This window comes from Scleropages formosus, chromosome 14, assembly GCF_900964775.1.
Source record: "Scleropages formosus chromosome 14, fSclFor1.1, whole genome shotgun sequence".
NCBI classification, from domain to species: domain Eukaryota; kingdom Metazoa; phylum Chordata; class Actinopteri; order Osteoglossiformes; family Osteoglossidae; genus Scleropages; species Scleropages formosus.
Window position 1 is genome coordinate 23,611,671 of NC_041819.1, and position 15,548 is coordinate 23,627,218.

Below are 15,548 nucleotides of genomic sequence, written 5' to 3' on the forward strand. Positions count from 1 at the left end.
CCGGTAATGTGACGCTCATATTTGGGACTCACTGCAGAGAATTATTCTCTCAATGGAAAATTTTATGGCATGTTGTCTTCATTTAGAGCTTTTAATGTCTTAACAATTAGGAGAAACTAAATATCTTTACAAGAAGGAGCATTCCTTTTTTTAACCATGCGCAACGACCACAACAATTTTGTAATTGCGTCATCTAAAACGCTGCAGTTTGTCTTTAACAGTGGAAGAAGCGGTCCCGTTGTCGCGTGGGGATGTAGCTCAGTGGTAGAGCGCACGCTTCGCATGTGTGAGGTCCCGGGTTCAATCCCCGGCATCTCCACGAGTGTATCGTTTTTAACAAATAATTCTTCACAATGACCCGGAGAGCAGCAGGAGACGAACCCCTAACTACTGTACTGCACCTACCCGTCAACAAATAAATCAGCGGCCCGCTCTTTATCAGTCGCCACGCGCTGAAAACTCCGCGCGCCGTGCGCGTGCTCCGCCTCGGCGCTGCGCTCGGCTCCTTCCACCAAATACGGACGATTCGGGAATAAAACGCTTTATTCTTATGTTTTTCAGTCGCCATGCACAGTCAACCGTTACACGATAGAAGCGGTGTTACATTTATACTATGTTTCATTAATATCAGTCCAACGAACACAGAGATTTGCTTTAAAAACTGCTAAACTGAACTCTATGTCCGCCAGTAGGGGACATATTAACATATTAATAACATATTAATAACATATTAATAACATAACATATATTAATAACATATTCCTTGTATGTGCGAACATACTTGGCAATAAAGCTCGTTCTGATTCTGATTCTGATTCTGATATTAAAATAAATCTGTCAAAACTGCAATACATGTTTTCTGTAGGAAATTTGACATTTCAGCTCAGCTGCCTCGTGCCTTCATCTTGATTTCCATTAACACACACACACACACACACACACACACACACATATATATATATACACGTGAGTAAATAAGAACAATTCAGCAATTCAGAGGGCGATCAACTCCCTAAATTCTTAGTACTTATTTCGGTTATTTGATTAAACTAGTTTATATTACACATTAAATAATGTGTAATGTCTGATCATAAGTTTTGGCAGGGTAGAGCTACATAATAATTAATAAATATAATAAAATAAAACATAAATCGATTCATACACAGGTATACCATCAGTTACTTTTAGATATAAAGAGTAGGTAGAAATAAAATCAAGTGTCATTTAAATTTTTGGGGAAAATATAGCTTGGAATTGGGTAAAAAGCAATAAATGAGTATACAATGCCAATGGTTGCTGAGAGAGTGAGTAAATAAATAAATAAATAATTTTTTGCACTGTTGTGACATAACAGGTGACTATTTTATTCCCATATACATCCAAATGTGGACAACATTTTGTTTAAAGTATCACTCATAATAAGAATCTGTGCACATATTTATTGTTATTGATATTGATTCATATATCAGACATTTTTATTCATAGTGACTTAAAGCATGAGATTCATGCATTGAACAGTGATTCATCCATTTAAACAGCAGGGTGACTTTACCATACTAGTTCAGGGTAAGTGCCTTTGTCATTAAGAGAGTGTTAAGTGAATGCAGGCCCTTCAGTTGCAACACCTAAACTCTAACATCCGCTGGGATGCACTTTCAGTGGTGCGGGACAGGATCTGTGCGGTCAGTCGAACCCTGGCTATGACATCACTGCCAATACCTGTCACTTTGAAATACAATTGATGTGTGCCTTCAACTGATAAATTAATTTTTAATTTAATATAGTGGGGGGGTGCAGTGGGTTGGACCAGGTCCTGCTCTCCAGTGGGTCTGGGGTTCGAGTCCCGCTTGGGATGCCTTGCGATGGGCATCCCATCCTGGGTGTGTCCCCTCTCCCTCCAGCCTCACGCCCCATGTTGCTGGGTTAGGCCCTGGCTCCCCACAACCCCGGATGGGACAAGCGGTTCAGACCGTGTGTGTTTAATATACGGTATGTTTCAAGTAATCATTATTTAATGGTCATTAAGAATATCCAATTTCCTGTTGAACCAGTTATAGTCTAATTAGGTATTAAATAAATGAGATTTTGAGCCTGAGATGCACTAAGATGCTGCTTAAGCCACCTTACTGCTGAGGTTTACTCCTTTTTGATTAACTATTTGGAGTGAAGATACCCTTAATAGTAACTGGTTCATAACTTTGGCTGTTTTATTCTAATGAGCTTAATATCTTATAAATACCCTCAACCTGTAAGTTGCTTCAGAGAGAAGCATTTACTTAAATGCATAAATGTTAATGCACTTATTATTCAATGCTTCTCATAACCTGCATCCCAGGGCATGAAGTGCAATGAATGTAAGTGTTATTTCCTCAAAATTTTAGCATTTAGAAGGTTACCAGCTATATTCTGGGTGCATGGAAGAAAGGATGGTGTAAAATGATTAACGGGCTGGGATTTCACCATATTACACCAATACGGGTTCCTGAGCTTTGGTGCTGGAGGAGACTTTTAAGGACAACATAGACAACCTGAAAAACAAAAAGATGGATGTTGGATCAAACAAGGGCAGAACTTTTACTGGAAGCCCAGATGATGCGCACAAAGATGCCATACTTTGGAGACATCATGAGAAGAATGGGTTCTCTCAAAAAGATGTTGATGACTGAAAAGTTGGAGGAAGAGGAAGAAGACAATGACTTGCAAACAGATAGATGGACTCAATCACAGTGACAATGGACACACCATTTTCAACACTAAGGACACATATGGAGGACAGAATTTTCTGGAAGTGCTCTGTATATGGTCTGCAAGAGTTAAAAAAAAAAACTTACTTTAAATCATCATCATCATCATCATCATAATTTTTTTTAGAGTACAACAGCAGGGGATGTGCAGACTGATCCAGCAGCCTTTAGGTTTCGAGACCCTTATTGCTAACTGTAATTTTACCTGTTTGTCTTGTCCCTGGGTGACCCCACCATGTAATTATTCCATCACACAGTTTCATATGAAAACCATCGCTGCTTTATCTCTTATTTCATAATATATTTTTTAAGCATCTAAGAATAAAAGTCAACATTTTTCAACTGCCTTTAACACCTCTGTAGGCCTACTGACCACATTTGTCTTTCCAATAGAGGCGGGAGCGGCCGTTGCTGTTTCGGTTAAAAAATAGCCGCATATTGTATTCTTTTACAGTAGTCATTATATAACAGCTACCGGCTCGTGCGAGATTTTGAGATTATGCTGTCGTGTAATAATACCTTGTGTTTTCAGAGCTGCAGCCATTTGCGTCACGGTCATTCTGCACCTCAGTGTTTCCTCAGCACTTAATAACCCCCCAGCACCCTGTTAAACCCCCCACCCCCAGCTGCTGAGAAAAGTGGGTGGGGGGCATAAAAGCACAAAGAATAACACAATAACCCACACCCACTTGTGTCGAGGTCTAAATTTGGACACATGTACATGGTTTTGTAAAAGGGTGTAACTGTATTATACATGAGAAGAGTCACACTGTAGCACATTTGTGACACAGCAAATATGGGGGGAAAAATTCGATTTCTTTTGCAAACAACTTTAAGTGTGAAAGAATGTGATTAAACGTGATTTAAGTGTGAAAGAACTCGTAACTACGGTAAAGGAAATACTGATGTTTGAAAACCATTATTTGCCACTATCCTTTTCTATGCTTTGGCCTTTACAGATATGATTTATTAATAATAATTCACAGATATAAAGTCATGCAATTCAACGGCAAAGTACATTTAGTGGAGAAAAACCCAGAGAAAAGGTAATAATTAATATTGCGCAATTGTGCAGCCTGAAAGAAGAAATCCTATAATCCATCTGCAGGAGAAATGTGAGTCAGCAGAAGGGAGAGCAATAATTAAGAATAATAAATAAAAATAAATAAGGAAGAACGGCACAGGTGCTGAAGTGCGCCAACAAGTGACCAGTCTTTGAAGCGTCAGTATTTATGCGTTTATTTATTTATTCATTGTTTGCTTGTTCTTCATGTTACCAACTCAATCAAGAATGGATACACACACGTGTGAGTGTGTGTCAGGAGTTTGAGCCACTGTGGCACAGTAGAAGTCAGGACAGGGCTCTCCGAACGGATTGGTGGCCCTCGCTGACGACTAGGGTGACGTTCAGACTGCACACACACACACACACACGCGCACACACACACGCACGCACAGACACACACACACACGCGAACGCGCGCGCCAGCGCGCGCCCGGTCCAGGCGGCACGAGCTCACATAAACAAAGGCACATTGGCAGGCAGGGCTGGAGAGCGAGCAGAGCGCGCGCGGGGCTGCGAGGCTCCTCTGCTGCTCCTCTCATGGTCCTCCGGTGAACCTCCTGATGACGTTCCTCTCGATGTTCTCATGTTCTTCTGACTTTCTTCCGATGCTCCGCGGCCACCTGCCGTGGAACTGGATCTAAACACCCACACGCGCTTCTTCTTGTGCGTGGAGAGCCGACCTCAGGGCTGCTGAAGGTATCAGGTATCGGGTACCGCTGGGACTCTTCTCGATGCGCGCGCGTGTTTTTGCTTGGCTAGGCGATACAACAATACACGCAAAACGGAAAACAACCAAACAATATTTCCTTCCTTGCAGCAAGTGGATCTAGGGTATGGTTGTTCTCCTGTTTCTCGTGGATCTCAAATCCAGCTGTTTAGGACGGATGTTCTTGACTGACCTGAGACACGAGGTTGTCACCAACAGTCTGGACTTTAACATAGAATATAACTGTCCATCATCACTCATTCATTCATTAATCTCTAGTGGGCTGTGCGCGTGCACTGTTGTCTCCAGTCTTCCCAGGTTTTCATATGTCTGCACTTTTTGCTTAGAAACAGATTTTTTCGTCCATAAAAAGTCTCGAATAGGTCCGAGACATGGAAACTCAAACTTTGTCATTTTATTTCCACCCAGTGTTGCTGTGTTTCGTGGCACTTTGATGTTTGTCTCATATTGTCCATTAACCGTCCAAAGACACCTGTTTGCGTCTGATTTGGCTGAAACACGCAATAAATCTTTGATGGTCCAGTTACTGGTGCAGATTTTGAGTGAATCCGACTAAAAGCAATAGCGCCAGTAACTAATAACCAATAATAACTAATACAATCATATTCCCCAGAGCCTCAGTAGAGAGTCACTTGAACTTTGTAATATGTTTTAGATGAACTTGAGTTAAACGGATCACGGATGTTTGACGTGTTTGTTTTTGCATGGTTTCGGCAGTCGGTCACATGAAACGCTATTTTTCTGTTTTGTGCTCCTTTGAAGAGTGAGACGGAGCGCAGAGCCTCCTTCTTGGGAGCCACAGGGGAGACGCGCCTGTTCCAGAGGACACCTGTGGGAGCTGTCCCCCGTCCTGCGTGCTGAAGGTGAGCTCCTCACCCCCCACGGCGTCCGTCCAGCGGCTCTTTACCAGTTAAGGACAATGAGCTAAACTGGTCAAGTTATTACGTGGGTTGTTACTGTGACACCGCTTCGAGGGGCTCTTTGGGTCACGGTTCAAATGCGCAGTTCTGATTGGCCGCTTTTGACTTCTGTCCGGATGGTCAGTGCGCTGATCCGAACTCCTCCAGATATACGTCTCTAGAATATTACAAAGCAACTAAATATTAAAGTCATGTCCTTAAAAGCAGCTAAAAATACCTGATTACCCGTAGAGTGAATTACTGACTGTTTGTAGAATATGGCTAACTACTGTACATGGATTCCAATATCATTGTGTCGTATGTGGCAACGGCCATTCATCATCATCTTATTATTATTATTATTATTATTATTATGCAATGACGGACGGGGATCTGCGTTGCAGCCATGCCCTGCGTCCAGGCTCAGTATGGCTCCTCGCCCCAGGGGGCCAGTCCTGCCTCCCAGACGTACACGTACCACCCCCCCGGCGAGTACAGCTGCGACTTCCTGACCCCCGAGTTCGTCAAGTTCAGCATGGACCTCACCAACACCGAGGTCTCGGCCACCACGGCCCTCCCCAGCTTCAGCAGCTTCGTGGACAACTACGGCTCGGGCTACGACCTCAAGCCGCCCTGTCTGTACCAGATGGCCCCCCCGGGAGAGCCGGCCCCCGTCAAGGTGGAGGACGCGCAGGTGCAGCACGGCTACCCGCAGCAGGGCCACGTGCCCCCGCAGGCGGACGACATGATGATGGCGCATTCGGGCGCGCTCTTCTACAAGCCCTCGTCCCCGCACACGCCCCCGACGCCCAGCTTCCAGGTGCAGCCGAACCCCCTGTGGGACGAGTCGGGACCGCTGCACGGCTTCCACCACCACCAGAACTACGTGGCGGCCGCGGCGCACGTGATGGAGCAGCGCAAGACGCCGGTCTCGCGCCTCTCGCTGTTCGCCTTCAAGCAGTCCCCCCCCGGCAGCCCCGCGTCCAGCTGCCAGATGAGGTTCGACGGCGCCCTGCACGCGCCCGCGGGGCCGGACGCCCACGCGGCGCAGCGCGCTCTCGAGGCGCAGGGCTTCGCGCTGCAGGGGGCCGTGAGGAAGCAGGGGGGGCTCGGCTTCCCGCACGCGCTGACGCTGCCCCACGGGCACCCGCTGATGGAGCGGCGCGCGCCGTCGCCGCCGCCGCCGCCGCCGCCGCGGGGGTCGCCCTCCCACGAGGGTCTGTGCGCCGTCTGCGGGGACAACGCCGCGTGCCAGCACTACGGCGTGCGCACGTGCGAGGGCTGCAAAGGCTTCTTCAAGGTGAGACTTTCGAAGCTGTCAAACAAAGTGATCGATTAGGTGCTCGAGACCACGTGCGTCGCTCAGGATAAGAGCAGTGCCGTGGCGGGGGGCGGGGGTCATCATTTAACCGTCTACAGTTGTTGGTGGTGGTGGAACCGGGGGTGGGGAGGGGGGTGCTTTCAACGCATGAAATCAACTGTTTTACACGCCTGAAGAGCCCGATGTCGCACTGAGCGCGAGGAATAAGATTGGTTCGGAGCCACGGACTCCTGTGTGGTGTAACCAAGCGGAACAGAGTGGGGGGAGGCATTAAGTGGCCCCTTTATTTTACCGTTCTGATTGAATATCCCTATCAGCCGAAGATAGAGAGGGGGCTGGTGGTGTTGGGGTGGGGGGGCTGTAAGATATTGATGCGCACGACCTGTATTTACTGAATGCCGGGCCCACGTCTCCTCGCATATAAAAGAAGGCTATAAACCCACGGGGGTGGGATGGGGGGCCTGTACTGTTAACTCCATCAATTTCTTTTTATTACTGTCCGCCAAAGTGCAGCTGGGGGCTCCCCTATAACCCCCCTCTATAAACGATTCCTTAGTAACCACCCCCCCATAAAACCGCTGCCTCTGCCACCCCCTGTTAACAACCCCCAGAATAAGCTCTCTATCTATTCACATCTGTATGTTTTTATACGTTTAATCCATATAAAAGATGTGTTTATGCACGTGTGATGTATGTAGCGCTATATGTATGTATGCATCATTATTGTATCACTGTATCATTGTTGTGTACCACCCCCCACTCCCACCCCCACAGCGCACCGTGCAGAAAAACGCCAAGTACGTCTGTCTGGCCAACAAGAACTGCCCCGTGGACAAGCGGCGGAGGAACAGGTGTCAGTACTGCCGCTTCCAGAAGTGCCTCACCGTGGGGATGGTCAAGGAAGGTGAGGCACGGCCAGTCCGGACACTCTGGTCACTCCGGACACTTGGTTGCATATGAAAATATACATGTGTACAGGACACTGTGTGCATGCACATTTTTGGAATGAGTTGCATATTAATTCTGCGCTGCATGCAGTCCTTGGTCACACACAGTGCTGTGCAAACGTTTTAGGCACTTGGGGGAAAAAAGCTGTAAAGTGAGAATAATTCCAAAAATAATTCTCAATTAATAAACTTCCTACAAAGCTTAGTAACCATCCATCATAAACAAGCGCTTGTCCAGAGGATGAACACCTTGTGTCTTGTTGCTTTTCTCACTCTTGCCTTGGTGTAAGATCTGAGTCATCTGACTAAACCTCGGATTGTCAGTACGGTTGTCCGTCACCCAGTTTTATTGCCTCTGTACAACTGTTTCTGCTTCAGTTAATCGCTGTGCCATACAAAGCCCTCAAGTTCTCTATTTGGAAAGTGTTTTATTACTATTTTTCTTTCTTTAACAATATACAAAACCTTAACAGTAATACTGTAACTTTTTGCAAAAGGAGTGCTTGGAAATCTAAAATATGCTCTTTCCCATTGACGGTAATGCAGAAGACATTAAATAACCGTCTAAAACAAATATTTTTTGTGAACCTTCTAAGTGCCTAAGACTTCTGCACAGTACTGTACCATAGTAAATGATACATACATACAGTGCTATGGGAGCAACTGGTAGCATAGTGGTTTGAGCTGCTGTCTTTGTACCTTAAGGCTGCATGTTTGCATCTCTCCTCCAGCCGTAGTTCCCATATGCAAGGTATTTACCCTTTAAAACTACCCTGCTATTTAAACTGGTTAATAATTGCAAGTAGCTTAACATTTTAAGTTACTTTGCATCAGGTAAATGATAATGTTCATAGTTGTTAATAAATACATGAAAAATTTCCATTATTAATAACCTTTCGTCCAGTTGAGTCGACTTGCTTCGGTTAAATTCAATGAGCAGTTGTTGCTCTAAGAGGTCCTGGCCCTGTGTAAATATGATATGTCATTATTTATAGTTTTAGCTGGAGAAACATGTGTCTCGTGCCATGTGTGTTCGATGTGTAAATTCCTTCATTTGGCGCAGTCGTTCGGACGGACAATCTAAAAGGTCGAAGGGGCCGCCTGCCCTCGAAACCCAAGACGCCCCCAGAAGCGTCGTCTCCCGTAACGCCAGTCAGCCTCATAAGTGCCCTGGTGAGGGCTCACGTGGACTCGAACCCATCCATGTCTGCGCTGGACTATTCCAAAGTAAGTCGGAACTCCTGAAAAGAAAAAAAAAAACTGATTAATGAGATGGGGGGACAGTGTGTTGGTTTAATGATGCTTAACAAAGTAGTACTTTTTAAATTAAAAATGAGTGTTTAATTAAAAAAGTGTGTTAATTAAAAAGGAGGCCTGTGCACGGGCCAGTAATTGTGCCAACATTTCACAGTTGCACTTTTGCAGCGTGAGAAATAGAAATATAACTGTGTCTCCTGAGGACCACTGGGTGACTTTTCATTGCAGCCCAGTTGTGGCTCTAAATGTCAGCCGTCCTGGTGCCTCGTGTGTCCGCGCTTAATAAATTACTGCCAAACAGAAAACTCAATAATGGCAAGAGGGCCTTTAATTGTTATATTAAAAAAAAAGACATGACAGCCCTGCTAGGAATGGTCTTTGCAATTTCACGGGTTATATATTTTAGAGGACTTCATTAGGCGCTTTCGAAATTAAATTCCAGTTTCAGGCCAACCCGGACTACCACATGGCCGGAGAGGACACCCAACACATCCAGCAGTTCTACGATCTCCTGATGGGCTCCATGGAGATCATCCGGGGCTGGGCGGAGAAGATCCCGGGGTTCACAGACCTCCCCAAGCAGGACCAGGACCTCCTGTTCGAATCGGCCTTCCTGGAGCTCTTTGTTCTGCGACTGGCCTACAGGTACGTCCACTGGGAGCAAGACCAACCCCCGTCAAGCTCCACTAACTTAGACTCTACGAGCTGCCAGTAATTAGACGCCTCCTAAATGCCCATTTATTACCCCTGTGGTAATTAACGCCTCGCCGTTATTAATTGCAGGTCCAACCCCATGGAAGGGAAGCTTATTTTTTGCAACGGGGTGGTCCTGCACAGACTGCAGTGCGTCCGTGGGTTCGGCGAATGGATAGACTCCATAGTGGAATTCTCCTCCAACCTGCAGAACATGAACGTTGACTTGTCGGCGTTCTCCTGCATAGCAGCCCTTGCCATGGTAACAGGTGTGTTTTTTTAATCCTTGGAGACCTCCTGTTTCCATCCATCCATCCATTCATCCATCCATCATAACTTGTCAAATTCATGGTCATGGAGGTCCAGAGTTTATCCTGGAAACACATGATGTGAGGCAGGGTATCACACACACAGATGCACACACTGCGGCCAGTTTACTGGTGCCGGCTCACCTGAAACACATCTTTGGACTGTGGCTGGAAACACGAGAGGGCATACAAACAAACTCCACAGAGACCCAATGTTCTATTACTGTTGTCATTGCAGATAGACATGGGCTGAGGGAACCCAAGAGGGTTGAAGAAATTCAAAACAAGATTGTAAACTGCCTGAAGGACCAAGTGACATTTAACTGCGGCAGCCTGAACCGCCCGGGCCACTTGTCCAAACTGTTGGGGAAACTGCCCGAGCTGCGCACTCTGTGCACCCAGGGCCTGCAGCGGATCTTCTACCTGAAGCTCGAGGACTTGGTTCCTCCTCCGGCCATCATCGACAAACTCTTCTTGGACACACTACCTTTTTGAATGGGGGACATATGACCTCCCGCACCCCTCCGTTGCGATGGGAACTTTCCACACGGACTTCACAGACTCAGTTTTTCTGGGGAGGGCTGCTTATGCCCTAATGATGGACCCAGTAAAAATGAACAGAAGAAAGAAGTAGCAAGAAGAGGGAGTGGAAGGAGAAGCAGAACACTTCTGTGCCATTTACTCCATTAAATGTCTTTCTTTGGAGGGAAAGTCCTATAAATGCTAAAAATTTTACTCTGTTTCCACTGGGACTGCTCTGCACTATTTTTTTTTTTTTCCTAAAATTGAGAATGAAATATCTGCTGACGAAGTATTACATTTATATAAAGGTATATAATGTATGGACGTGATGCATCAGTTTTTAAGAAATGTTTTAAGGCTCATGACCTGTTCGGTTTAGATTTTATATCTTGTGCCTGTGTGTTTCTGTCAAGACTACAGGGGGGTGAGGTCACTGAGGGAAAGCATGCTGTAGGGTTTATACATATATGAAATATGATATTCTGGACACTATGTAGTCTGATGGGGTTTATACAGGTCAGTGGCACTGAAGGAGCTGGACCATGGACCACGGTGTGTGTACAACTGTTCCACATTCATTGTTTCTATGTGCTGTACGTACTGTTGCTGTTCAATATAAAAGTCTCTATATTTATTATATTTGTGCCAATTTCCACATCATGCATGTTGCAGAAAAAAAAATATTCAGCAGCATCATGTTTTAGCCACAAGTTCACCTCTTGTTTTGTGTCTTAAATACCAAGCAGCTGTAAAATATCATATATTTGACTTGCTTGAAAAATCACTGCAAATTTAAAATGTGCTTCAAATGCATTTTTTCCTAAGTACTTCCTTGAAGCAATATTTCATGTTCACATATGAACTCGGGTTTCTCCGTTTCTTCTGGCCACTTGTCCTCGTGAGGGTTGCGGTTATAAACTAATTGCATTATTTTTATTAAACGAATAACATTATTTATGCTTGTTTAACAACATTTGCGTGTGGAAAAAAAAGATGCAATTTGTGGCAGAATATTAAACAAAAAAAATGTTCATTATAAACCATTTGTCCAAATGAACACGGTGTTTCACAGTCTCATAGCTTATATTTAGAAGCAATTTTTTTACTTTTATATATAAAAATGACCCAGAAAGATAATCATTTAAATATCGAAAAACTACCAACAGAGATGTGTTGTTATAAATTGGTAGTGAAAGAGTTCTTGCTAAAATCAGTATTGCATTTACGGAATTCGATACCGATAAACTGTAAATACATTAAATTAAATTGAATGAAACAAAACTGAGAGCGCATTATTATTATTATTATTATTATTATTATTATTATTAAGAAACCGATTTCTACTTACATTATTTTTAGCTGAGCGACAAGGACAAATTGGTCCTTGAATAGCTGAAATTGTTCTGTCTCTATATTCGTTTTATTATTAGTAGAAAAGACACTTTTCAAAAATGTAATGTTATTTTTCGCAAATGTTTGTGAAATGACAGAATGCATAATAATAATAATAATAATAATAATAATAATAATAATAATAATAATAACAACCCGCAATTGTTTAAAATTCATCCGAAAACAGCGCTGTTTCAGTTCTGCAAACGGAATAAAAGAGCAGAAACGTTTCGGAGATCAATCAGAAGCCGGAGCTGCTTTATTCACTTAATTCTCTGTTGCTGCCACATATGTACAGTACATATGTACATCCACAATATATTAATATGTATGTGGATCTACAAATGTAGAAAACGGCGATGAGGAACCGAAAAGGGAGGAAAAACGAGAGAAAGTCACAAATCTGTACTGTTACAGTTGTGGGGGGTTTTCAGGTACGGAAGAGCTCCGTTAATCTGCTGAAAAGCAGGTTCCGGAACCTCGAACGAAACAAAAAAGTTTGAAGTAATTAAACTGATTTGGTTCGGGAAACTGGGCTCCCAGTGTGTAGGAGCCCAAAACAGAACGGAATGGCAGAAATATAAATAATTACTGTTAACCCAGGGCGCGTGAGCTGCTCTTTGGTGAAATAATGACACAGGAGATAATAACACACTTTATTCCCGAGGTTTATTCCCCAGCTGTCAATCAACGCGCAGGGAAATGTCAGCGAGTCTGTGGAATCGCACATTTGAGCTCAACACACTAGTAGCTCGCGGGTGGGCTTCCTCACCAGTTATAATGTCTAATAATAATAATAATAATAATAATAATAATGGCTTATTGAAGAATACTCATGATTAAAAACGCTGACTGTTATTACTTTTAATATCTTTAAACATCTGTGCTGTTTTTATCTTTGCAGTACAAATACTTTTCTAATTAACGCTCCATGTCTGCAAGAACTTTTATAGATTTTTAATTAGAAACGTTTATAAATTATTTATAAAATATTTTCGGAAAAGTCGAATATCGGTGTGTATTTATTTCCAGTTGAACTCGACCCAACTGGAAATGTCCAGATAACGAATTCTGAACGAAAACTGTTTCCAGTGACACAGATTTTTCGTCAATGAGTAGAATTTACAGTTGAACCTTAATCTGCAATTTCATGTTTGTCATTTCGATGACGTCACACACGCGGCGACGTGTTAACGTTTCAATGTGAAACTCTGCACTTTGAATTGTATCGCATCGATCGTGACAGTTTATTATCCTTTATTAATATAATTAAACAGTTGTTTCTGTCTGCTTGAAGAAATAACGTAATGGCAGCATCTGCAGACTAGGAAGCCAATCCAGTAACAATACATTTTTATTTTTAATCATCGTCCAGTATTTCTAATACCTACGAAGCACAAAGTTTCACTTAAAACTGAAAAGTTTTACATACAAAAAGGATCTGAAAGTACCTGAGTAACAAGAACAACGGATAGCTGCTTTATAACAGGCCTGCAGTTAAACACAATTAGTAGAGATGTACAGTATATGTGATTATGATTACACACTTTCTGATCCGCCTGTTCCATACGGAGTTGCGGGGGAGCCGGAGCCTAACCCGGCAACACAGGACGTGAGGCTGGAGGGGGGGGACACACCCAGGACGGGACGCCAGTCCGTCGCAAGGCACCCCAAGCGGGACCCAGACCCACCGGAGAGCAGGACCCAGTCCAACCCACTGCGCCACCGCGCCCCCCTATAGCATGCCTAATTATAGTATAATCAAAGATGGAAGGAGTTACAAATTTTTAATAACAGTGGGCAGACAACTGGCATATGGAGGCCAATAAAAGCAGGAGGCTGTAGAGGAGATACTTCAGGCAGATCTCCTCAGAGGACCTGCGATCATGGAACCAGCAAGTCTTCTGGACCTTCTGCTGCCCCGCCTCTGCAATGCTTCTCTCTGAGGTCCCATCACTGCTGTCCACTGAACTTCTTGTGTCAAGTGGAGTTCTACTCAGAGGTAAATAAGGTGTGTGTGAAAGAGTCAACGGTGAGTCTGACAACTGTTTGTCACTCAGTCCCAGGTTCAGCTGGACCCTATGGGTCAGAGGCACCAGCAAGAGAACCTGAAGAACTTCAGTGAACTTCAGTATCCTGCACGAGTACTACGCTTCCGATAACTCTTTGCATCTCTGTTTTCGGTTGTTGGTTTCTTGAAGTATCGAAGACACCGGCAACTATCGGCAGCTGAAGAAAACAAAGCGTTTGGCTCTTTTTAAACATCTTCAGAAGGTAAGCCATTTTTTGGCTCTATCAGGTAGCATTTCATCTCCTGCTGAGGACTTTGATTCACATTTGATGGGAGTCTAACCTTGGGTCCAACAGCAGGGTCTGGAGAGAAAACTTTTATGGAAGCTTACCCTGGACTGATACAATAAAAACTACCCAACTGTTAAAATGGGTAAATCACTGTAAGTTTAGATAAAAATTTTAGCTACAAAAATAACATTATTATTATTATTATTATTATTAGTAGTAGTAGTAGTAGTCCTGTCTCCACAAGAACATCATTATTGACCTTGCGGACACACTGTCCTCTTATCCTCAGATCTCGGATGTCACTTGGGACCTTGGGGACCCTCTGTCCTCTGGACCACAGATATTCAACATCACTCTGGACCTCGGGGACACTATCTTCTTATACTCTGATCTTCAAGACCACTCTGGACCTTGAGGACACACTGTCCTCACATCCACAGTTTTGGGGCACCGCTGTGTGCCTCTGCGACTGGTCTGAAGAGATGACTGATACAGCAAGATCAGGACCCCAGAAACAAAGTATAAGTGACATGGTAATCCAAATCCAAATGCCTGTTTCTCCACACGCCCCGTACGGCTGCTGTCCACTGGGACAGGTTCTGGGAATGCACACTGGGGGAGGGTTAATAATTCACAAAAGGTCCCTTTGACGGAAGCCCCATTCAGATCGGTCATAAATATTTACGGTGCTGAAGCAGCTGTGTGCTTCCTGTTATTGGACATTGATTTCTGGAGGACGCCGTCGGGTCCACGTACCATTTAGCATCGGTCTTCCCCATCCACACCTTGTCCAGCTGCTTCTCTGTCTTCGTTACAGACTCTTCAGCAAGAAATTATGACTGCTTTGATCCGTGCTCTGCACAGCCGACACTCGTACCGGCACACGTCATATCTACAGGAACTTGTCCTACATCCAGCTGTGACCACAAAATTTTTCTTCTTCTTCTTCTTCTTCTTATTATTATTATTATTATTTTTATTATTATTGGCTGACACTCTTCTCCAAAGTTTCTTATAATGTGATGTTTATACAATAAGCAACTTCCACTGCCTTAACATGTGCATTAACTAAATCTGTAATAAAAGAAATAGTTGCCATAAAACACAAGATCCATAGTAATTCATTATAAACTCTGAGATATTCCCAATTTTTGCTGGATACTAGAAGAAAAAAAAATCAGCTTACTCCTGTTACTTGCTGAATATAAAAAAGAAGAAGAGCTTTAAGTAAGAACTCTGATTTTTTTTAAATGATTTAATTAGATAATATTTTTCTTCAGAGCAAACGACTGTTAGGTTTGTACACTAAGCTTACAGTGATTTACCCATTTATTCACACTGGATAAAAAAACTACCCATTTGTACAGCTGG

The 15,548-nt window shown here is 43.8% G+C and overlaps 1 protein-coding gene and 1 non-coding gene across 2 annotated transcripts; both read left to right on the forward strand.

The window, feature by feature from the left end:
* The first annotated feature begins 247 nt into the window (after positions 1-247).
* On the forward strand, positions 248-319 carry trnaa-cgc (transfer RNA alanine (anticodon CGC)). Its single transcript has one exon. It is a non-coding gene; the product is annotated as a tRNA-Ala (tRNA).
* Positions 320-5,833: 5,514 nt separating this feature from the next.
* Positions 5,834-10,457, forward strand: LOC108928919 (nuclear receptor subfamily 4 group A member 2-like). Its single transcript, XM_029258055.1, has 6 exons — positions 5,834-6,736; positions 7,532-7,661; positions 8,768-8,931; positions 9,404-9,606; positions 9,745-9,923; positions 10,201-10,457. Exons 1-6 carry the CDS (start codon positions 5,843-5,845, stop codon positions 10,455-10,457), a joined length of 1,827 nt encoding a protein of 608 aa, XP_029113888.1. The 5' UTR covers positions 5,834-5,842.
* The last annotated feature ends 5,091 nt before the right edge of the window (positions 10,458-15,548 follow it).